Source organism: Mixophyes fleayi, chromosome 2 (assembly GCF_038048845.1).
Source record: "Mixophyes fleayi isolate aMixFle1 chromosome 2, aMixFle1.hap1, whole genome shotgun sequence".
In the NCBI taxonomy this organism is placed as follows: domain Eukaryota; kingdom Metazoa; phylum Chordata; class Amphibia; order Anura; family Limnodynastidae; genus Mixophyes; species Mixophyes fleayi.
In genome coordinates this window covers 121,380,306-121,405,595 of record NC_134403.1, presented here as the reverse complement: position 1 = coordinate 121,405,595, position 25,290 = coordinate 121,380,306, and the positions used below count along the sequence as shown (strand labels likewise).

The following is a 25,290-nucleotide window of genomic DNA, read 5'->3' as shown; positions in this document are numbered from 1 at the left end:
TGTTAATACAGTGTGTGATTGGGGGGGCGCTTTTAAAATATAGATAGTGTGTGAGAGAAGGAGGGGTATGTTAATATAGTGTGTGAGTGTGATGGGGGATTTAAATATATATATATATATATATATATATATATATTGTGTGAGGGGGGTTCTTAATATTAAGTGCAAGGGATGAAAGGGAGGGTTTTTTTTAATATAATATTTGTGGGAGGTAGGCTATTAAATTAATGGTGGTGTTTAGGTGGTGACTAATTAATATTTTATTTGCGGGGTGATGGTGGAGCGATTTAATTTATTGGTGGGGCCTATTAATTTAAGATGGGGTAGCTTGGGGTCTATTAATTGAATGTGGTGTTGAGTTTGGGGAGAGGATGGCTATTTTGTAAATGATTATGCTATTGATTTAATGTCGGGCATGGTTGGAGTTTTCTAAATTTCATGTACCCATTCCAGGATCCAGACAAGCAGTAACTGAGCTAACGACACCAGTAACCACAGGTGGTGAAAGTGACAAGAACAGGAAACATGTATACAGGTATACACACTGGGCACACATACTCTGGGCACACAAACGGCCAGACACACTGGGTGCACACACATACTCGCCCCCGCCTACCATTTATTTGGCCCTGCATACACGAGGCCACTTTCAGACTTTTTCCAGGGCCACTTTAAGTTCCCAATCCGCCCCTGCATTGCTCAGTGCCATTGCTCACACAGAAACAGGGGTAGCAGTGTTCTCATCACTCTCCATTCTCCAGGGTCTTTGCTGAGTGCCATTGCTCATACAGAAACAGGAGCGGTAGCAGTGCTCTTGTCACTTGACAAAAATTGACTGGAAAATGACTGGAAATTAATGTTATTATGCTTAATAATAATGTAGGAATAAAAAAAGAGCCAAATTATGTGATTTTAACATTTTCAGCAATTTCTTTCAAACAAAATACAGATTTAAAACCAAAACCATAACACTTGAGAGCGGTTTTACCAAAACCAAAACACAGGGGTCAGTGAACATCCCTAAAAAATAAAATAAAAAATATAGCACCTGTCAATTCCAATTTGAGCCCCAAAAACTTATCCGAGACCTATGAAAATATTAACAGTTCATTAAAACTGGGCCTGTATAACACAACTGACATATAAAAAGTGAACCCATTATTTTAAATATATTTTAAAACATGTGCCACTGAGCTAAATTAAAATCCTTAATTCATTGAATTGTTTATATTAAAGACTGTAAAGCATTTATTTGCCCCATCCCTTCACTGAATGCTAGTCTGTTTCTTTTTAATACATGAGAATGACCTGCCTCACCAGCTTACCGTATTCAACTAACCCTGCCAGTTGTATAAATGAAAGATTGAGTTTCAAGAGGCGTCTTGTTCTTTGGCATTAGTTAATGACTGAGATCTACTGAATGTCTTTTGGTGTTCATTATAGAGTGCAGAGCAAAAATTCAGTTATATTTTACTATTAAACAGAAATGCAAAATAAAAAGTCAAAATATGCTGTTTGTGTTTGCTGTTTGCATTCAATGTTTGCTGCTCACCATTCTTGTTTGGGGTTTATGGTTCACTGTCACCATTTGTGCTAATATATAAATAAATATAAATATAATTGAGTGAAAAGGAGTATTCTGCTCCACCGCAGGTTTCTGTACTCCCTGAGCTTGCCTACGGATTGACAGGTGTAGCCTTAGAATTTTTTGACAGGTGCACCCTTTTTTGGGTGAAACAATGTTCAACAATTGAATTCCACAGTTCGTGTTCTCCGTTTGAAATTCATCGAGGCTCACTGTTCGAGGTTCGTGGAGGTACCCTATTAGTCATCAAAATCAGTTCAAATGTATCAGTGTAGGCCTGAACTTGGTAAAACCAGCTTGAACAAAGTCAAAACCTGTTTGACTTTCTCAATTATAGACTGATTTCTTTAATCTAAATTTGAGATATTCCAAAACAATCTTCAATTTTTGTACTAATGCAATAAACTGGTTCAAGAAGCACTTGTACCCAATTTGAGCATCTCTGCTTGATATATTTAAAAAAATTAAAATGTTTAGTTTTAGAGTAGCTGTCCTTATTTGTGATTTAGTATGTTTATCTTTTGCAGTCATCTTGTTATTAAACATATGTCACAATCCAGCATTTATCTGAGCCTGTTTGACATATGTGTGACAAAGGATTAATCAAAAACAACCACCTGGTCGGTTTAAAAATGATTAAAACTATCCCTGCTTGTCCCACACAGTAATTTTGCTGTACCAATTATGCCACCATCAAGGTTTTTTGTGAAGAGCTGACACTCTTACTCAGGAAGCCTTCATTTCTCCCTTTAACTAATGTATTACAATTTATTTTCATCAGAGTTATCATAAACCAAATGATCTCCCTTCACCGAGTGTTATCATAAACCAAATAATATCCTCCATTTCAAATATGTAGCATTCTAAAACCAAGCTAAATCTGATAAGTTAATTTGTAAGTACAGAGACCTGAACTTATTAAGTGTAATTTAATATGGAAAATAAATCCACAATGCTTAAGAAGAAAAACAATTAACAAAATGACATACAACAATATAATACAATAGTCTTTTGAAAAATAAAAAGGAATAAACAACAGAAATGGTTATCTCACGAATTAACAGGTTTTTGGTGCTGTGAGAACTGGAGTAATGGGACACTTCTCTATATGAAATTTATTTCCAAAAGTGAATAAATCTGTCCATTAGGACATTTTAAAGATGCTGCAGGTACCCCATACATGCCAACTTTTAAGATTTCTTCCCCGGGAGATTGAATGGAGGGGGCGAAGCTTAATGACACGATTAAGCCCCGCCCCCTCCATTCACTGACGTGATTTTCGGCAAATGCGGGAGCTTTGCCTACTCTTTCGGGAGTTCGTGAGGACTCCCCGAAATTCGGGAGCCTCCCAGGAATTCCAGGAGAGTAGGCAAGTATGAGGTACCCACAGCCCCACTTCCTGTGATCTCAGACCTAGAGAGTCAGTGTAAAGTCGTTTTTCATGACTTATTTCAAATACCTTTCAAGTCAGGGTTTATTTACACTGAAAAGAAGGTCCTACAAAAGATGATATAACTTCCACTTAACAGGTCATAAGTTTCTCTTCATTTGCATATAGCAAATGACTCCTGTAAGTATGATATTTGATAAAATATAACATTTTCCTGTGTCTTTTTTCCCCTTCATACAAACTTATCCCACCTGTTCAGTCAACCAGTTGAGATGCCCTGAGATACCACAGAATCACCAAAAATGTGAGGGGGTCTGATTTTGGTTATTATTGATATTGATATAACCTAAGAGATAGATTTCGAGAGCTTTAGCTTTTACGACCTGTTCCATAAATTGGCATTGGCTACTCATCTGTAACAACGTGTCTGGAACACTCTATCCATAAATATCTCATGGGTAGAGCAGAAGCATTTAGAAACCAAATCAAAGAGATATAGCAATCTAGTCTCCACCTATCCATGGCTGGACACAGAATTCATCTACAAACATATATTTGCAGTTTTGTATTACTAGTAATTAGCTTGCACATGACAACACATATTAAACAATTTTCAGTGTAGCCTATCATTTCTTTCTTTGATAAAAGTGTGTGCAATGCACTGTGGGTTGACTGGATTCTCACTCTGTGGCACTAGAACAGCATAACAGAAACTGAAGAAAATTGTTGCTATCAGAATGTATATTCTGATCCTATATTAATGCATAAAAGGTAATCCTATGTTCTTATCTATGCTAATATTTATCATTCTTAAAGGCAATATGACCTATCTTTAATCGGTGTAGTATCCCGAATATTTTCTAGCTTGCAGTCATTTTTCTATTCAACAACTTTTCAAATAATATCATTATTTTTATCCTATTTTAATTTTAATTAAGGAAATACAGAGCTGTGAATAACATTTTTTTCCAAAAATGTAAATGTATAAGCACTGCTTGAATCACACTTTAATCTCCAGCACAAAACTTAATGACTTAAGTTTCGTGCCTGTTGGATATCATAAATAAAGTACTTTTAGAAAGTCGCAATAGCTACATAATGCAGATGCCCTACTGTGAAGTCTGAGATTACTGATACAACTTTTTACCCATTCAGTGGGTGTAGGTAGAATAAAATATAATCCTAATGCAAACACACAAAATAAGACAATCTGTTTGAATAATACCTATGTACTATACTGTGGCAAAAGAATATGACCTGGCAAATGGGTGTTACATTAAAGAAACTTGAAAAAAAAAATATTATAAAGAAAGGAAGATCTTGGGATTTAATGTTGCTTAATTTACCTCCTCTCCACTTTCCCTATCAGTTGGAGTACCACAAGGTTCAGTCCTTGGCCCTCACCACCATCTATACTACTTCTCTTGATAAGAAAAAAATCTGTATCAGATTTATATATCCTCTCTGAATGTCTCACCATCTGTGTTGGACAACTTTACTGCCATTTCAACCTGGATGTCCTCTTTCCACCACAAACTCAATCTTTCAAAAACTGAAAGACTTATCTTCCCACCAACCAACACAATCTACATACCTGACATCTCTATTGCTGTTGACAACATGACAATAAAAACTAAGCTTCAAGTTTGCTGCTAAGGAATTATCCTTTCTTACACAAGAAAAAACTAATTCATACATTCATTATTTCCCTCTTTGACTATTGCAATTTTTTTCTTTCTGTTGTTCCTCTAACCAGACTTAGCTATTTTCAAATGCAGTATCTAGACTAATTTTCTTTGCAAAAAGTTATTTTACTGCTCCACTCTGTCAGTCCGTACATTGGTAGCCTGCATTTCACTGAATATCTGAGTCTCTCATCCACACTCATTAACTGCTCCCATTCATCGTTACAGCACCCACTCTGTGGAACGCCATCCCTCATACAACAAAACTTTCCCATTACCTCTAAACCTTCAAGCATTCCCTGAAATCTCATCTCTTTAGGCAAGTTTATTGAATTCCCTAACCACCCTCTTAAACCTCCTAGGCTAATCTATCCGATTTCCACCCATCTTCACAGTTCACTCAAAACTTACATTTATTTGCTCTCTGTACACAACCCACTGAACCTCACACAAACATATCTGTGACTAAATCATATAGCCCCACTAAACAATATGCAACGTGGGACCCTTAATCTCATGTATCAAACTCCTATTGGTATATAGATTGCAAGCAGGTCCCTCTTACCTCTCTGTCTGTCTGTCAAAACCCAGTATTATTTTATTGCTGTGTTTGCTCCCAATTGTAAAGCGCTGTGAAGTATGCTGGATATATATAAATAAATGTTTAAAACAACTAAATAATTATTAGTAATAGAAGTCATGAAAAACTAGCGCACTAGCTAAAAGTTATAGTTTATCTCAGTGGTTTTATTTGCTGGTTGTTTTTCAGTCTTTTTACCTGTTCTCCTTCTGTATGCTAGTATATACCAATAACGCACAAACACTTCCTTAAAGATGTAGGTGTAAAATATAAAGACTAATACAAATAAAGGAGAGGTCAATATTCATTGGAGCACACAATCTAATCTAATAGAGTGCATGGCAAGCAAACGGCTATAGTATCACTTTAACTTGGCTTATTGGTATTATATGAACTGTATTCTGCTATTGACCCGTTTGACCAAATAACATTACTCAGATTCTGCCAATGTAACATATCTAGGAATTATTCATGAACGTTATTATATTAATCACAATATAACAGTGCTGGAAAATGCAGTATTCATGCTACATAAACAGATTTGAAAAAGTGATTGTACAAACTATAACTAGTTTTAATTCACAAGTCAATATTTCTAATAAAACTAGTCTCATTTTGACAAAGCTATAGTTGATAAAGAAAGAGACAGGGAAATGTCAGATAACATCAGGTACATGGCCTGTGCTATATTGCTGGGTATTCTTCTTATAATTCTAAGCTGTAAAAGTAATAAAAAAGCAACGAAGCTTACCATCAAACTTTCTATGCCACAACACAAAGGTAGCGCGGACAAAATGACTGGTTTCTTGCACTAGATTTTCAAACTCCAATTTACTTTTTAGACTGAGCTTGTCTTCCATTTCAGTTGTGCAACACGTATATTCCTGAGGACAGACACGTAGATGCTCCCCTGCCAAAAAAAACAAAAAACAAAAATAAAATCAAAGAAGCACTACAAGACTGATTTTTTTTTAGAATAAATGCATGATAACATATATATTATAGCTGTATAGTATGTTAAAAAATAGCTTAAAGCCTACTGGTCAATTATCATACAAACTTAACCATATTTTAAAATAGGTCCCAGTGACAGATGGCTGTTGAACCTGCACATCTAAGTAAGTCACGTGTGATGCAGTCTTAGCGGACTTTGGTGGACTAAAATCCCTATCATAACAAATGTATTTATACAATTTACCATGACAAATCATTAAATCCTATAACTGTACCTAGAAATTACTGAAGTTGTTCTTTAACGCAAGCCCTAAAATTGATTACATTTTAAAAAAACTCACTTTTATATGTAAGTTTCTTCATAACCTTTTTTTAGTGTACATTACTCACCACCATCTGCGGAATCATATAGGGAAGACCAACTTTCTATTTTTTAATCTAGTCTAATCATTATCAAATAGCATAATGTGTCTAACCACACAGAAGAAGAGTATTATATTGTAATAAGACCAATCGTCATTGTTTATTTTGTTTTTTTGGTATTTGGGATTACATTTTAGTGTCCTGCTGCTATCTAGCACTTCCTTCCCTCAATAAGAAGAATGCAGATTATTTGAGGTTCACATTCTGACTGATAAAGACTGACTAATTATATGATCCCAGATAATAGTATAAATGTTGTTTTTCACATGTTCTCTCACCTGAAAGACCACAATGATTTATAGGATTAGGAGTTTAGAGAATGAACAACAATGCAACATCGCTATCTATACTTTAGATAGCAGAGATGAGCAAGATAATTTGGCTTCATCATTTGATGGAGTTTGTCTGGTTGGTGGTCTCAAATTAATTTACACTCCAGAATTGCATGGAGTTACATCACATGGGAATATTCAATAAATGGGGCTGACATGACACTTTTTACACTAAAATAGTATTTTTAAATGATTAATAAATATATATATATATATATATATATATATATATATATATATATAAATATATATATATATACATACATATAAATATATATATATATATATATATATATATATAAATATATATATACATACATATAAATATATATATACACATACATATATATATAGTATATACATATATATATACATACATATACATATATACATATATATATATACATATACATATATATACATATACATATACATATACATATATATACATATACATATACATATATATATATATATATATATATACATATACATATATATATATATATATATATATATATATATATATACATATACATATATATATATATATATATATATATATGTATATATATATATATATATATATATACGTTTCGTCATGTAAAGACTTCATCAGGAGGAATGAAGTCTTTACATGACGAAACGCGTTGAGGTTGTTTCCTAACATCTATTCATGGTATATTGCTGGCTCTGCTGCCCACCTGGCCCGTGAGAACTTTCCCTTTGAGAACTTTTGTATGGAGTCCATTGGTGTTCATCTCATGGAGTGTCCAGATATCTACACTGTATAGCAGTATTCCTTATACTACATGATTACAGATAAGCTTTTAAAATATATTTATATTGTGAGTGTGCATTTTTTATGATACATGCTGATTAAATTATTTGTAAGTACTACACTATATGGCTTTTTCCTTTTTAACTACCGGCTGATTGGAGTTTTGGAAGCTGTGAATTTGCTGTGGTCGATGATCCAGATATAATATATCCTCACAAGCAGTTTATACATCTGTTCCTGACTCACTTGGCTGTTTGGAGACTACGTTCAGATTATTCTGACACAGATAAGCTGTTTATTTATATCTATTTGGTATGCTGCCACCTACTACTATATACTGTATATCACGGGTGCCTGTGACTCTACATCTTTTGCTTCTCTCTGTCTGCATTTCAGTATATTGTTGGAGTATCTGGAAGCTGTTGAATAATGACTGTACCAGCTTGCTAAGATTCATACTCTGCATCTCAATAATTATTGACTGTCTGGGTGATTGTTACCAGCAAACACTACTTATACTGGCACCATTTTCTCCTTCTATCTTTGTATATATTGATTTATTTATTATCGGAGTACCATCCGTTATCTTAGGAGGGAGGCTGTCTTCTCTTATGAAGAAAGTGTTTACCTATATTGGACATTATTATCATCTACTCATATAATTTGTGTTTGAGCGCCACATTTAATTTATCTGCTATTAATTTATATATATATATATATATATAAAATATATATATATATATATATATATATATATATATATATATATATATATATATATAAAAATATATATATGCATATATATATATATATATATATATATATATTTATATATATACACACACTTATGTATGCCCACATATAGATATACAGTATATTGTAGAGCATTCCAGCAGCAAAATAGGGGACATTTGCTACAGTAAGACTGGAGTATAATGAGATTCAGGTATTTCAAGACATTTATTTTTGATGAGCATAATACAAGTGTGTATGATGGACAGCTTCAAATATTGACTTGGATCTTTCAAGCGGAATAAGACATACAATAAATGATTACAAAATACTTTTTGAATGACTGATTCAAGTTATAATCCAATTGTGTTTTTCGAACCTGGAAATAATTCCTTAATTTAAAACATCATAGAAATGGCTGATAAAGTTTATATTCTTCTGCTGGATCAATAAAAAGATGACTAGTAGGATGTAAATATAAGTCTTGTATTTTTTTTAACTTAATGGATAACTACACATTTCTTCTAGGTGAACAGCGTGAATCAATATTTCTTCTTCCCCATAGTTTGTGATTACTTCTGCTCTACAACCACTGAAATGCAATTGAGTGGGCAGGGTTATTGTAGCACAATTCATCATGTCCAATGAGCAATATGATGTAGCACGTGCCCTTGTGTTTCAAACTCCCTTTGTCCCATAGACTGTAAGCTTGCGAGCAGGTCCCTCTTAGCTCTCTGTCTGTGTATAACCCAGTATTGTTTCATTAATGTTTGTTCCCAATTGTAAAGCGCTACGGAATCTGCTGGTGCTACATAAATAAAAGTTGATCCATCATTAACTTTTTTTTTTTATCATGAATTAGAGTTTGAGCCTCTTGTTTGCATCAATTACAATTGTTTGCAAGAATAACTGTCATTCAGTACTTGACTGAATCCAACAGTATTTTATACCTGTGGAAGCAATGTAGTATAAGTGCATAGTTACACAGAAGGTACTGATATGCCCATGGCTAGTTTACAACAACCAGCAATATTGCATAGAACCAAAGGCTGAGGGATTAACCTTTATATTTGGGATTTTGGGTGCACACATATGAATCCCACTGTTTGACTAGTTGCAACACATTTACCAACCAATATTGATATAAAACACTACATTATATAACATTACATCAAAATAGCAAAGCAATATGTACATTAATTTGGGCTTAATACGATACAAGATTTTTAATGGAAAAGAACCTCAATGTTCAATAATATTTAATTTGACAAATGAAATATTATTGTTTATTGATAGATTTACACTAATGGCTATAATAGTACATTTGTTAAAGGTTAGAAGTAAATGAACATTTAGAGTAATTATGTAAAATACAATATAATCAAAATAGATTTATTCTGTGCAGCAAAAACAACAATTGCTTACAGTGCATCTTTGTGTACTACGTAATTTTATATGGGACACAAACATGGCAGGGATTGAAAACTCAAAGGAGTATATTTACTAAACTGTAAATTTGAAAAAATGGAGATGTTGCCTATAGCCACCAATCAGATTCTAGCTATCATTTTGTAGAATGTACAAAATTTATGATAACTAGAATCTGATTGGTTGCTATAGTTAACATCTCCATTTTTAAACCCGCAATTTAGTAAATATACCCCTAAGGCTCATTTGTGAAACTACACAATCTGTGAATGTGCAATGCTTCCTTATAGAAGTGCTCCCACCTGTCTGCTATTACAAGGTGCTCACCCACTGCATGGCCTTTGGAAACACTCCTGATGAATCAATCTGTGCCCAGGTTTGCTGGTTGACTGATGCTCCAGAAAATGCACATTAGGGAAACAATAAAAGCTTCACATTCAAGATCAACCTATTACCAACCCCTTACATAAAAATATATATTTTCAGTTTCTCTTCTGATATACTGCTTGGTTTATCCTATTTTATGTCTTATCTCAATCATGAGAGTGAGGGGACATCGATGCTGTCTTGTCAGTTTTTTGTGATTGAAGCTATTAATTACATTTCTTTGAGTGCTCTTAGAAATGTACTTTCCAGTAGAAATGCAACTGAAAAGTTCAAAATACTTCTCATTATAAGTAAATGAGGATGAGACCTCCAGTTACCTGTGGAGGTGGCAGATAATTCAAGTCCTATTACAGGGAGGAAAAGGCTGAATTACTTCCTAAAAATGCAAGGAACACACCTAGAAATACATCCTTACCACCCTTTAGCTAATATCGCGTTTATTGACTTTAGTGTACAAATGGGTGTACTCCTGTGTGTAATCTACATTTTGCATTAAGCACCATTGATTCACCCAACTCCTCCCATTGGCTAGTGCAAACATTGGCATCACTGCAAACACCAGGTACATTTGCGCAAATATAACTCAATGTATGATATCACAGAAGAACATTTGTGTGCCAGTTTTACACATTTAAAGTTCATATAAGACCCTTAATGTTTATTTAAATGCACTATCTGTATGCAATATCAGCTATGTTAGAGATCAATTAAAAAATGAATGTCCTAAAAACAGACTGATAATTGGTTAACTTCTCTTTCATTATGCCTCCCAGTGGACCCATTCATTCTCAGCATTCTGACCCAGCTGTCCTTGTGAATCATTCATAGAGGTTGAGGCCAAATCAAGCCTATACCATATAATGCTTAATAGAAAAGAGTTACAGTCCTTGGAGAATTTCCATTCAGTTTTAGAGCTGCTATATATATTATGTAGTGTATTAAAGATTTATATTTTGCAAAGTGTTATTTTATGCAACAATTGTTTGCATGATCAATAAAATTCATAAACTTTTTAATACTGCAGAACCATATGTAATCAGCATTATATTGGTATCACCTATGCTTATTACAATATAGCTTTTAATTAAAAAGTATCTTTTGGGCTAGTGCTACATTATGATAGTACCCTATGATGGGGGTCACAGGCGACCACAATCACACTTTCTGACCTCCTGTGCTCATTAGCTCACTTTGGAACCAGATTAACATATGTCTGAATGTTGGACAAGATGACAGCCAGACACATGTTAAGCTGGTCCCACAGGTGACCAGTGTGATAGGGTTGAATCATTGTCGAATTCATGTGACCAGCATTTCCTGTTCCCCATGCACCCCTGGCCCAGTTAAGAGGCAGATCAGGTAGGGTGCACTGGGAACAGAATACACTGGTGACAGTGATCAGTAAGCTACTGCTATTAGAGTAACCACTAGGAAGTACCCTGCACCAATCACAGTGTTGGCTACTTCCTCCTGGTTACTATGTCAGTAGGAGCCAGCAGGGTACCATGTATACTGGCACAGAATCACTTGTGGCATTTAGATGATAGAGGCATAAATCTGTTGATGGAGGGATATTATATAGGGGCTAAGGAGGTATATTGTGTTGGAAAAGTCAAACACCTAAAATAGATGTGGCATGGCTGTAAGGAGCCATTCTAAAAACTGCCCCCTTCTTTGTCTTGCAAAGTATGGTAACCCCAACCATGATTATAGAAGGCAGACAGTACGCCTGCAATTGATTTACAGGAGGGCTGGTAAATTTAGCCTGGGGGGTAAGACTCGACTCAGCAGCCTATTAGGAACATTTTAAAGGAAAATAATTGCAGGTGGCCCAGTGACCCAGACCAATGTAGCCCACTATTGGACTGACTCGGGGGGCAGATGGCCTCCTGTCCTCCAGCCCAGCCGACCCCTGCACTCATTGCAGGACAATATCATATTACTGTCTATAATAAATCAAGAAAAAAATATATCAAAACTCTCTTTTTTTTCTCCTAATGTTTCACTTACATAAACTGATCATAAATAGGATATAAGACAAACTTACATAATACTAAGTCAAAATTAGTATAAACAAACAAATCCACAAAGAAAGAACATTTTAAAATATGTGCCATGTTAACAGTGAACATACACTGTAGGAAGTATATGTAAGTGTTAATTAAAAAAATCCATGGAGAGTAATCGCTTAGTTGGCCTATTAAAGGGTAATACAACCTAAATCTACAGAGCTATGAATAGACCATGCTGAAAATCCCAATGTGGTTTTAAATGTGTCAGCGCTCAATTAATTAGAGATAGTACCTATTGCTTTTCAAAATTTAAGTATTAGCAGGAATTAGGCCAGAGGAATATATGAGGTTTGGTTAAGCTCTAGAGAACCAGTAATTAAATAAGAATGGAAAAGGGCAAATAGGAGAGTTAACTCTGGGGATGGATATTTCCCAAGACATATATATATGATTACTATTTGTTGAAGGCAAAATCATTTAAAGCAAATAAACAAATAAAACAAATAATGCAGTTTGCTGCTTATATTCACTAATACACTTTGATTTGTAAACATATAACTGTATTCCCTGAATGATTAGTTAAGTAATGAAACATTTGTTTGCTAGTGTTTTTCAGTATTTTGTCAAAGGTCTTCTTTACATGCCCCTGCATATATAAGAAACAGTCCCTGCCCCCTTTGTTAAATTATTATTATTTGTGGCAAAGCATAACACTATTTTATATACGTAGCTTGATAAAAACATTGTTCTCATACAGTATATCTCAGATAAAGGTGTAAAGGGATAATGTAAAACTCCCTTCATCTTTCCTGAGTGCTTTTGGAGCATTAAGCACTATACCTCCTGTGCAATGTTAAATACTACATATTATGAAGGTATCTCCAGCCATGATTCAATACATCTCTGGCACTATAAATTGTTACAGTTCAACTAAGCAAATTGTTCTGTAGACTTTCCCCTATATTACGGTAATAGTGCGCACAATTACCGTTACTACGGTCAATTCATCGCCGGCTTTTTGCTCGCAGCTACCTGAGCCACGAGCAGAAATCTGTGCTAAAATTACCGTATTAACGGTAAAAGACTTAGCGTGGCGTTGTGTCGGGGGGAACTGAATTCCCCCCAGAGTGATTTATATATTGTTTGTTTTAGAGCCCTGGACTATCTGTTTTTCACAGTGGTCTTAATTATCCTGGAAGCACTTTCTCAAATGATTTTATTCTCTTGTACACATTTTCTTAATTTAAAGGAGCGCACCTTGGTTTCACTGATATTTAATTTGTTTTTGGGAGTTAGACCCCTCCCCTCATAGGTGCAGCATACCTTGAAACTGGAGCGTCAGAAAGGTTTTAACTGTGACATTTAGGAGATGACACAGTGATTTATATATTGTTTGTTTTAGAGTGCAGACTATCTTTTGTTTTCAAATTATCAACTAAACTGTTATTTGAAGGAAACACTCATTGGGGTCCACTGTATTCTGATCAATGAGCTTTTTTTCGCTCTCGGAAACTTGTGTGCTGTGGAGGCTGAGTGGGACTCGCCCTTTGCAGATATTAGATATATCTGCATGGCCCCACTCACCCTTAGTAAAACATTAAAGAGTAGAGAACAAATGTTTTATTTATATTTTGTAAAAATTACAATGTACAGTTAAGACAAAGGTACGATTTCAAATACAGAATTAAAATGTGATGTTTTACGCTTACACACTTAAGGATATTCAGACCTTTAGTGATTTGAGTATGTCCATCTGAAAAAGTTACCTACTATATTTCAGACTCCCCTGTTTTTTCTCACCAAGGTCCTTGTATCATTGAGACAGAGCAGTTTATTTTCATTGCCCTTGGAACTGCTCATTGAATACAATAGTTCCCAATGCATAGAGCAGAGCTGATACATGTCCTATACAAGGGCAATAAAAATAAACTGCTTCAATTGGAGGATATCAATATTTTATAATATACATTATTTTCTGGCTTCCTTCTCTTATTTAAAACAAAATAGAAAAGAAATAAGGCTAAGCTCGGTTATTCCCATACTGTCCAGGGTACCTATATAGATACAAACAAAAACACCATTGTTGTCAACGCTCATCCTTACTACTGTATGTCTCTATATTTCTAGCAAAATTAAAGAATAAGGTATTAGTTCATAACTGCAAGTCCTACACTAACACTCATGCTTTAAACAACACTGAAAAGCTGCTAAAAACAGATGGATTCTGGTATGGAGGCTGACATGTAACAAGAGATTGGATTATAAACCACACACAAACAGCCTTAAATAGACTGAAGCCAGCAGCTAAGACAGTATTAGGCAATATCTGTAAACCATTTTTGTCAACACTTTGTTTGAACTGCAAGTGCAGGGGGGGGGGGGGAGGGGGCACAAAGCCATGAATTGCATCATTTTATCCCCTCCCCCATGACACTGTGCCGAGATCACATCAAGGTCCTTGTCCCGCCCACTTCACTAGGAAGTTGGCAGGATCCAAGAAAACGTCCTGTTCTCAAAGAAGTCCAGGTGCCGACCCAGACATTCCATGAGAGTAGGGACTATTAAAAAAATCCTTTAAAAAAAGATTTCCAACCTATTTTCAAAATCATCCAGTTATTCTGCCATTACCGTCTCTCTCTGTGGTTGTTCTTTCTGTCACAGTGAATACATGTACATTAATAAGTGTCAGACAGCTCTTTACATTGTCCATTAATATATTTGTAGACATTAAGTTACCTCAAAAGAAAATAAACCCAATTGTTAAGTCTTTTATTATAATATAATCCCTGCATTACTTGTATTATTAAGGTAGTACACTCTAAACCTTCTCTGTGTCTTTATAATACACAGGAGCTCAAAACTGTACTTCATATTCAGGATTCAGACTACAAATTCAAGATGCAATTTTTTTTTTTTACATCAGCAGGAGTATATGTACTTTTCGTGCATTCATATTCCATATTAACCATCCCAGGATTGTATTATCTGTTGTAGCAGCTGTCTGATCTTGGGTGCTGCTACTCAACTTATTGTCTACTAATATGACCCCTTTCTATCTTAGATCTTCCCATTTTTATTGTATTTAATGTTTAGGCAGAATATATAGTTGTAGGCATTGGACATATAAGACTTATAGCATGCTGGGGAACACAGACCCGACAATAGCAATGGCGACAGTACCCAATTCTTGATTTTATATATGACATAAGTTAATAACATTTTAACATTTCAGTCAATATTCTATATAATATGTTTTATTGTTAAGGAGCATGCTTCAAAATACAGTTAAAAAATAAAGTGGGTAAAGATTGTGAAGGTGTCCAATTTACATTATTTCTTACACATCTTGTTTGTGGTGTAATACATAGACCCTAGTTCAGTTAGAACTCACCACATTAAAAAAAACTGTTTCACTTTGTCAACCCTTTTAGATTTTTAAAAACTGTTACATCTTCATTGGTTTTGCAGCTACTGGCAGATGATATGAAACAAAACAATTAGCTTGTAGTTTTTGCTTAACAATACACTATTTTTCTTTGCATTTTTGTATTCTCTGCCCTAAGGAAAAGAACTAAATAATTGAAATGTTAAACTTGTTTGGAAAAAAACATTTTTTGTTAATTCAAATATGTATTGCTTTCAGAATTATAATGCAATTAGTGTGATAAATCAATATATGTAAAGTGTTTTATATAAAATACAGTTTTCTATAAAAAAGAAAAATGTAGTTATGTGACTCTTAAACTGCAACCACGTGAAGCTACAGATAGGTATGCAACCTGTTTGTCAAATCAGTCACTTTGCATTATATAAATAAATCTGTTACAATTAATTTTGCTAGACAAAAATAATGCCATATGTACAAAATCTTTCCCCAAAAATATGTCTTCCTATGACACATAAATAATTGTGTTACATAGATTTGGGGGGGGGTTTTTGACATATGGTAAATTTTATGTTCTAAAATAGTTTTTTGGTCATGTTAAAAATTTAGTTTTGTATTTGATTGGCAAAGGTCAATTTGGGATTTAACTTTTATAAAAAGTGTTGTGTAATAATGTATTTGATGGAATAAATATCTATTTCATGAAATATTTTTTCCATTCTGTAAGGTTAAATTTTCTATTTAAAATGTAATTAGATATAAACACAAATCCAAATACAACATATTGCTTTCCCCTTTAAAAATAATTTTCTTTCCTGAAGTAGTCGAAATATAAATGTCAATTAAGTAATGAGAATTATATTTGACTTCATGTAATATAGCAAGACTAATTAACTAAGTACTATCACCTGGAGGGGTCACTACATTATCAGCCCATGAGAAGCAGCTACATAGTGCTGCTAATAGCCATCATCATCATTGTGTATTGTTGCACTTGCCCTACAGCACCTGCAAGAGATGCACCACCTAAAAAGCGCGTGTGGAGATGCATTCGTATTATGTAGCAATACACCCTTCGTGTACTTGGACTAAACTTGTCGTCTCTATTCCACCTCTTCAGACATACTGATATGCAAGTCAAAACAACATAACAATTTATATGCGGATGTATGTCTATGCATTTTCAGTATGCATGCACAGTATGGAGTTGAGTATCTTATGCAAAAAAAAACCACATATGTCCAACTCTACATGAGTCCCATTATGTGAGAAAGCCTTAAAATATAAAAATATGAATAATTCAATAATACAACATTTAAAAATAATTATCTTTGGATATCTAGCCAACTAATGGTCAACATTGATTTTGTCACTGGGAAATGGTTTTGTGAAAAAAATAAGTTTTATCATGTTTTTGTTGCCCAACTTCAGTGTTTTTGTGACTGATTGATACATTTATTTATCAGAGTGTGCAAAATCATTTGCCGGTCACTATACATTCAGTTCATAAAACTGTTTTTTTTAGACAAAATTAAATGGTGATAAAATGGTTCCCTCTTGTCAACTGAGAGCTCCCTAAATTATATTTAACTCATGTAACGCAAGCAACAATTGAATCGTCCATCACGTTTTCCTATGAGCTAACTGGGCTTGTAAGCCAGTCATTTAAGCTAGATTTAGTTTGGTAATTTGTAGACACATATATAAGAAGAAAGTAGGTTGTGTGACCTTCTGCTTACCATATGGGCAGTATGTGGTAGACACATAAATCAAGGGACCTGGTAGTCCAAATAGTTCAGACAAAATATAGGATGCAAGATTCCAAGACCCAGAGTACAAGCAAGTACATTGATACAATAATCAGTATTTAATGATATACACAATGTGTATGATACTTGTACTATTCAATTGTAATTTCAAATTGAAGGAAAGATATGATTAATTAATTTAAGGTAATTTATGACAGGCCCTTTGTGGGCCCTTCTATTTTGCCACTTGTGCCATAACTGGACATAGGTTAATGTCATATATGGAACTCTTTTAACATTACTAATGTGACCCATCAGATGCATTATTACACAGCATTTATTTATTTACTTATTCATTCATTGATGCTTGTATATCTGTGCCAACTACCAATCCATTTCATTACATTTATGGAAAAAGCTGAAGGCTAGTGATATTATAGATATACATCATTACTGTAATACTTTTTATAATATTTAAGTAAACATTTGGCTGGATGTACTTTTGCTAATCTGATGGCAACTGTGTATACACATGGAATCCAGCACTTGGCATTCACAGTTGCCTACTCTCCCAGAATGTCTGGGAGACTCTCGAAATTTGGGGATTTCTCCTAGACTCCCAGGAAAGCAGGGCAACCTCCAGAATCCTGCCTGCTGTGTTGGTGAAGTGGGTGGGGGCAGACCTAATTGCATCATTTATTATTTATTATTATTATTTATTTATTATCTTTTATTTGTTAGGCGCCACAAGGTTTCCGCAGCGCCGCACATAGTACAAACAGTAGACTATACAGGGTATAACAGTACAGAACAATAAACAAAAAGTACCAATACTTCAGAAACTCCAGGCAAGCAGATGCAATAGACACGGAGCAGAAGAACGGGTAAGGAGACAGGAGGGAAGAGGGCCCTGCTCATTCGAGCTTACATCCTAAGGGAGGGTAAAACAGACCAGGCACAAGAGGAGCCAGTTGAGGGAATGGGAGAGAGGGGAGAATGAGCGGAGGAGATGGGGGTTAAGTGGATGGTTGGTAGGCTTTGAGAAAGAGGTGAGTTTTGAGTGCATGTTTGAAGGAGCACAGAGTAGGAGAGAGGCGGATGGAGCGAGGGAGGTCATTCCAGTGAAGGGGGGCTGCACGGGGAAAGTCCTGGATTCTGGAATGGGAAGAGGTGATCAGAGTGGAGGAGAGGCGGCGGTCATTGGCCAAGCGCAGGGAGCGGGCGGGAGTGTGAATGGAGAGGAGGTTAGAGATATAAGGGGCAGTAGAGTGGGAGAGAGCCTTGTAAGTGGTGGTGTGGAGTTTTAAAAGAATTCTGTAGGGGAAGGGGAGCCAGTGTAGGGCAAGGCAGAGAGGGGAGGCAGAGGAGGAGCGGCGTGAGAGGTAGATGAGTCTTGTGGCCGCATTGAGTATAGAGCGGAGGGGGGAGAGACGGGAGTGGGGGAGGCCGGTGAGGAGGAGGTTGCAGTAATCCAGGCGGGAGATGATGAGTGCGTGTATGATGGTTTTGGTGGCCTCCTGAGAGAGAATGGGACGGATGCGGGCGATGTTGCGTAGTTGGAAGCGACAGGCTTGGGCAAGAGAATGAATGTGGGGGGCAAAAGAGAGAGAGGAATCAAGGGTGACACCCAAGCAGTGGAGTTGGGTGACAGAGGAGATGGTATTGTTGTTAACGACAATGGAGAGGTCATGGTGGGATGGGAGGCTGGGAGGAGGAAAGACAATGAGTTCAGTTTTGGAAATGTTGATTTTGAGAAAGCGCTCCGACATCCAGGAGGAGATGGCGGCGAGGCAGTCAGATACCTGAGCGAGGAGGGTGGAGGAAAGGTCAGGTGAAGAGATGTAAAGTTGAATGTCGTCAGCATAAAGGTGATACTGAAGGCCAAAGGAGAAAATGAGAGCACCAAGGGAGGAAGTATAGAGCGAAAAGAGTAGAGGGCCGAGAACGGAGCCCTGTGGGACTCCTACAGCGAGAGTGTAGGGGGAGGAGGAAGAACCAGACGTGTATAGAGAGAAGGAGCGGTTAGCGAGGTATGAGGTGAACCAGGCGTGGACAGAACCAGAGAGGCCGAGAGAGAGAAGAGTTTGCAGCAGGAGGGGGTGGTCCACAGTGTCAAAGGCTGCGGAGAGGTCAAGGAGGATGAGTAGGGTGAAATGACCCTTGGATTTGGCCGATAGGAGATCATTAGTAACCTTGGCCAGAGCAGTTTCGGTAGAGTGGAAGGGGCGGTAGCCGGATTGGAGAGGGTCAAGGAGGGAATTGTCCGAGAGGTGCCTGGTTAGGCGGCTGCAGACAATCCGCTCAAGTAATTTGGAGAAGAGAGATAGGGCGATAGTTGGCAAGAGATGTGGGGTCGAGATTGTGTTTCTTGAGGATAGGAGAGATGAGAGCGTGTTTAAATGAGAAGGGTACTACACCAGAGGAGAGTGATAGGTTGAAAAGGTGTGCGAGGTAAGAGCAGGCAGTGGGAGAAAGAGAGCGAAGGAGGTGAGAGGGGATGGGATCGAGGGGGCAGGTAGAGGGTGGAGAGGAAAGAACGAGAGAGCGAACTTCTTCACCTGTTGTAGGGCAGAAGGAGCACCAGAGTTGGGTGTTGGTGGGAGGTGAAGCAAAGAGGGAGGCGGGAGAAGGGGAGGAGGAGATGTTCAGTCTGATGGCCTCAATTTTGGAAGAGAAAAAGGTGGCAAAGTCAGAAGCGGAGAGGGAAGAGGTCCTGCTCCCATCCACTTCACCAATGAAGCATGTGGTTGCCCTGGTCTTCTGGGAGAGTTCCCAAAAATTCAGGAGGCTATAATAAGCCAAAATTAGTATTGTTTAGCAGGGGGCGTAGCCTAATGATGTGATTAGCTTGGTCACACCCCCTAGACAAGGCCAATTTTGAAGACGTATTTTTTTTCACTGACAGTGTTGCAGTTTTCTCTTGACTGTGTCGCTAGTTTTGCATATATACAATGCCCTGACTCTGTGGGTCATATTCAATTACGTTTCTGGTCCGCAGTAACGCGCGTTACCGCGGAACCTGCGCAGTATTGCCGGTAATACGGTATGGCAATAACATGGATTTTCGTTCGCAATCCTATGGGGTGCGAACGAAAATCCACGTAATTGCGGTACCGTGGATTAACTTCGCGGCCCGTTCCGGAAACGTAATTGAATATGCCCCTGTAAGCTCAAATATAAAGCAAATGTCCATAACCCTCAATTTAGGATTACTATGTTGCTGTAATTGGACCTGTCACCTACACAGAGTAGAGGCAACAATTTTTCAGGCTGAACTAATAATATTTATGAGACTGTAGCCTATCAATTCAGTAGGAAGCAGTTCCTGAACACTAGCCAGACAGTACCTCAGTGATGTCACTTGTTTCTAGCAAAATTAACTTTATACAGGTTCAGCCCACATAATGTTTTTTTTTTTTCAGTTCTGTGACTAAAATTGATCTATTTATAAAATTTGAGATCTATTATAAATAACCCCCTGTTTTAAAATGTTTTGGGTCAGTTTTAGTGCAATAAACATTTTTATTCCATCTTTTCCTGATTTTGTAAACAGAACAGCAAAGTAGATGTTTACTGTTTTTTATTATTTGCTGCAATCTTATCTTTGATTTCCCACCTTTGACAACTTTACCATTGTTTATTATTATTAGTTGTAGAAGCAGGTTATTTTTATTAAGTCTAACTATCTATTGATTTACACAGTATTTGTTGCTGCAATGACTTTTACTTTTACCTATTTTGAAACAACAGTAAAAGACATTTACTATGCTGGTAAGGAAGGGTTTTGTTTTAAATGATTTAATTCACTTTGGGTGAATGAATAATTTAAGGTGTGACAGATATGCAGTAATTAGCTATATGTCACTGCAGACAGGTCTGCATGAAGTAAGAATTGGTATTAGCTAATTTCATAAATTTGCGGCTGTTCAACAAGAAGAAGTAAAAGGGTTATTTAAAGCCCCTTTGGTCACATTAATTAGTATAATGATATACTATACTGTATATGTCTGACAATGCATCTAAATAAGGCTGAATAACAGAATTCTATGTGAACCGGTCTTTATATGTAATGCAAAGTAGCTTAAACAGCTAGCAAAGCCACTATTTGACATCAATATATATAAAGGACTTGTGTATTACGGAGATGATTAATAAACTGCTTATATACTTAAATTATGAATTTCACCAAGCTCCTTTTTGCCATAAAATACATGTATAATTCTCTCAATAAGAGAGAGAGAGAGAGAGAGAGAGAGAGAGAGAGAGAATATTACATGGATTTTATGGCAAAAAGAGCTTGGTGGAATTAATAAGTTAAGGATAGTTTATTATTATTTGTATATACATATATACAAACGAAGGCCTGTACTCCTCACATCCTCAAGGCGATAACATCTTCTGGGGTGCAGCCAATTTCTCCACTGGTTACAGGTTAGTATAGTATACTCTAGAATATAGATATAGAGGGAACTCACACAGGTTACATATGTAGATGTAGAGAGAGAGAGATGCATGATTTGAAAATAAATGTTTATTGTGTATCAATAGCTCTTGTGGATCTAATGCACTGCACGGATGGCTCATAAATTATTACCATTAGTATTAGAAATAATGTATACAGGCAGCCCTGATGGAACTTGTGACTCTGATGCAGAGTGAGTACTAGGACAGTTTGCATCGTCAATTTTGTGTGAAACTGCTCTGCCCATGCATAGAAAAGTGGCCACACACATATACACCAGTGTTTCCCAAACCCAGTCCTCAGGGCTCCCCAACAGTGCAGGTTTTCTGGATCACGTGACATAATTAGGACCACCTGTGGATCTGTTACAATGTGTCAGCCAGTAATGAATACACCTGTGTTCCAGCAAGGAGATATGGAAAACCTGCACTGTTAGGGAGCCCTGAGGACTGGGTTTGGGAAACCCTGGCCTATACAGATTTCTGTTATTCTGGCATGTTCCCCCAATTTTGCCTGAAAATTTACTTTTTGGTGGAACGTTTAGAAACGTTACCTTAAACAATATTCTAACTGGAGCTTTGTATCTAGTCCCAGAATTAAAAGTTGTTAAGAAACTTGGTATGAGTGATATTTGAGAGAACTACTGAAAGCTTTTGTTTATATTATGTATCTAATTAAAAGAAATGTATGTTTATAGTTTACATTGAATTGTATGAGAAGCCACATATCCGGGCATGGGCAAACGCAGGATTTGTAGAGAGGGGTTTCCACGCCACAATGCCAGTGGGCGTGACCAGCATGCTTGGGGGCGTGGCTATAATTTTAGACAGTGCTTGGCTGCTCTCCAGCTCTTTCTATCACCATCATATACACAGGCAATGCTGCGTGCACTACTGTTAGATGCACGCAGCTCCCCTTTTTCGAGCAGACCCGGGTGAAGCGGGACATACCTCCCAACTGTCCCTACCGTCAGGACAAAGTCCTGACTAAGTGTGTCAGAAGAGTTGGCAGGCTGTCCTGCTCTCTCCTACCTGTTATTGCTGCTTTCTCTACTTGTTGCTGCTGTTTGTGTCCTAAGTTCAGTTGCTGCTTGTCTGGATCCAGGAATGTTGGGTTCCTGTTTTGAAAAAGGACAGGTACATTATATAGAAATCCCAGCAATAAGTGAACACAGTAGTTCTCCCTCCCCCAAAGCAGCTCGATCTTAAATCAAAAGCACCCACTTTTAATAACTAGGCCTCCCAGCAACCAACCCGGACAGTAAATTAATGTCATTCACCTTTAACAAAAAGATTATTTCCCCCAAACAGCCTCTACGCTAAATTAATAGTATTTGCATATAAAAAATAAAGATATTTCCTCCCAAACTTTAAATAATTAGCATTCACTTTTAAGAAATAGCTCTCCTTCTCCCTAAACTCAGCCACACATTCAAATAGCACAACCAAACCACCACAGAATTAAATGAATAGTCCTATCTTCCCACCCTTAATAAGTCTGCCATAACCCCACTATAAAATCTATTAAATTAAATATCCCCAACCTTCACCCCACCAATAAATTAAAAGCTCCCACTCTCAACCTACTATTAAAATGAATATTTCACACCCCATCCACATCACATAAAATACTCCCCCTATACTTACATTAAAATCCCTTTTCCCCCATCCCCACACTTTTATTAAAAGTCCCTACAAGCCTGTTTACAAAGGAACTATTGTACTTATACATTCAATCCCCTCACTTACATTAAAAGCACATGAGAACGCCCCCACACACATACTCACATTTACACACTCACACACGTACCCTCTTCATCTAGTGCTGTGTCTTGTGTCTTCCTGCTGCACACATGAGACATGTTGGCACCTGACAGTGGGAGAGAAAGGGGCAGGGACACACAGCAGGGGGGACATATGGGTGGTGACACTCAGCAGGGGGGAGATGGCTGTGAACAGTCCAAACAGAAACAATCTGCACACAAGCTGCAAAGTGGCTGGTCCCAGGGGCGGGGTCCAGCCACCTCATGTATACAGTGACCCAGCCTGGGAGGGGAGGTTTCCAGGCACTAGAACCCCCCCCCCCCTGGTTTGCCTATGCCAGAGACTTGTCAGTGAAGGCTTGTGCTGCAGACACTAAGTGGAGATGATCTCCTCCGTTACCTCAACCATTGACTAAATTACAGTATAACACACTTTTTCAGGTAATTTATCCAGCAAATACTCCAATTTAAAATACATATGGTTTGTTTGAAGCATCAGAAGGGTTTTTCTGATATCGTTATATTCAAAATTAAAAAAAAGGCAAAATGACTCCCTTTTTTAAGTAAAAAAAATAATAGTAATAGTAACAACAACAACAACAATAAAAACTATAATTAAGAGGCAAATACTTTCAATGTAATAAACACTTGTCATACACAGGGTACTGGGTAAATAAACAAATATATAATCTAGCAAAGAGGTCTATTTGCCACACCTCTCATGCATAGAGACAGTTGAGGTCCCGGGAAGACTGCAGGGGAAGGCTACATAGAGAGATAATTCCGTACACAGACAAACTCCTAGCCTACACACAGGTGGTCTAATGAGGTAATTAGATAAAGGGAGGAGACTTGTGTAAGTAAACTTGAGCTGGACGATTGTGTTTGTAACTGATCCTGAAGGAGCTGGCTGTCAGTAGAAAGCCTGACAGTGTTTAGCATAGCATTAGGGTCACCAGGAGCTGTTAACAACATGACATTGTTTACTGGTGTCATTTTGAGGAAATATTGCCCTTTATTGTGACGCAAACAATAAAACACTGTTTAATTTGAAGCTGCCTGTGTCTAATGTCTGCGGAGTATCAGTGCGAGAAGTACTACAAGTGATATCAGAGGGTGTCAGAAGTACTACAATAAATAAAAAATGGGCAGTGTGCCCATCCCACTTCAATTCAGGGAATTGACCATTACAGTAAGTGGAAGAGGAAATCTGTGAGAGGCCAAAAGGAAAAACAGAGGGAAGACATTTGGCATCAGCAGAAAACCCAGGCAAGAATTGGCAGATATTCTGTTGATAAGCTGTGCTGAGAATATAAACTACTCCCACGAAGACAGAAAGAGCTTCCATTCTTCCAGTAGGCACTATTGAATAAAATATATTATAAGGTGTTTCTTTAGGAAATCACTTGCTGACTTATTAGGACTACTGAAACAGATAGTGATTTTTATCTGAAAATGGTATTCTGATGTCACTAGCATTGTTGATCTTTTAAATATATAAATATTTTATATAGATATAATATATGATAAGTAAATCATGAAAAATAATTATATGTTTATCAATTTTTAGGCTCTTTTTTTGGAACATTAACTTGGTTTATTTGGTTGATACACCCCGAATTGTTGATTGACTCTTTTTAAATT

At 36.7% G+C, this 25,290-nt stretch overlaps 1 protein-coding gene across 1 annotated transcript in view; it reads right to left on the bottom strand.

Annotated features, from left to right (window-relative positions):
* The window catches only part of GPC6 (glypican 6), a 551,499-nt gene that overhangs the window by 448,687 nt on the left and 77,522 nt on the right, over nucleotides 1-25,290 (bottom strand). The window contains exon 2 of the mRNA XM_075199893.1: nucleotides 5,992-6,150. Coding sequence (XP_075055994.1) covers nucleotides 5,992-6,150 — 159 coding nt within the window. The remainder of the gene's footprint in view (nucleotides 1-5,991; nucleotides 6,151-25,290) is intronic.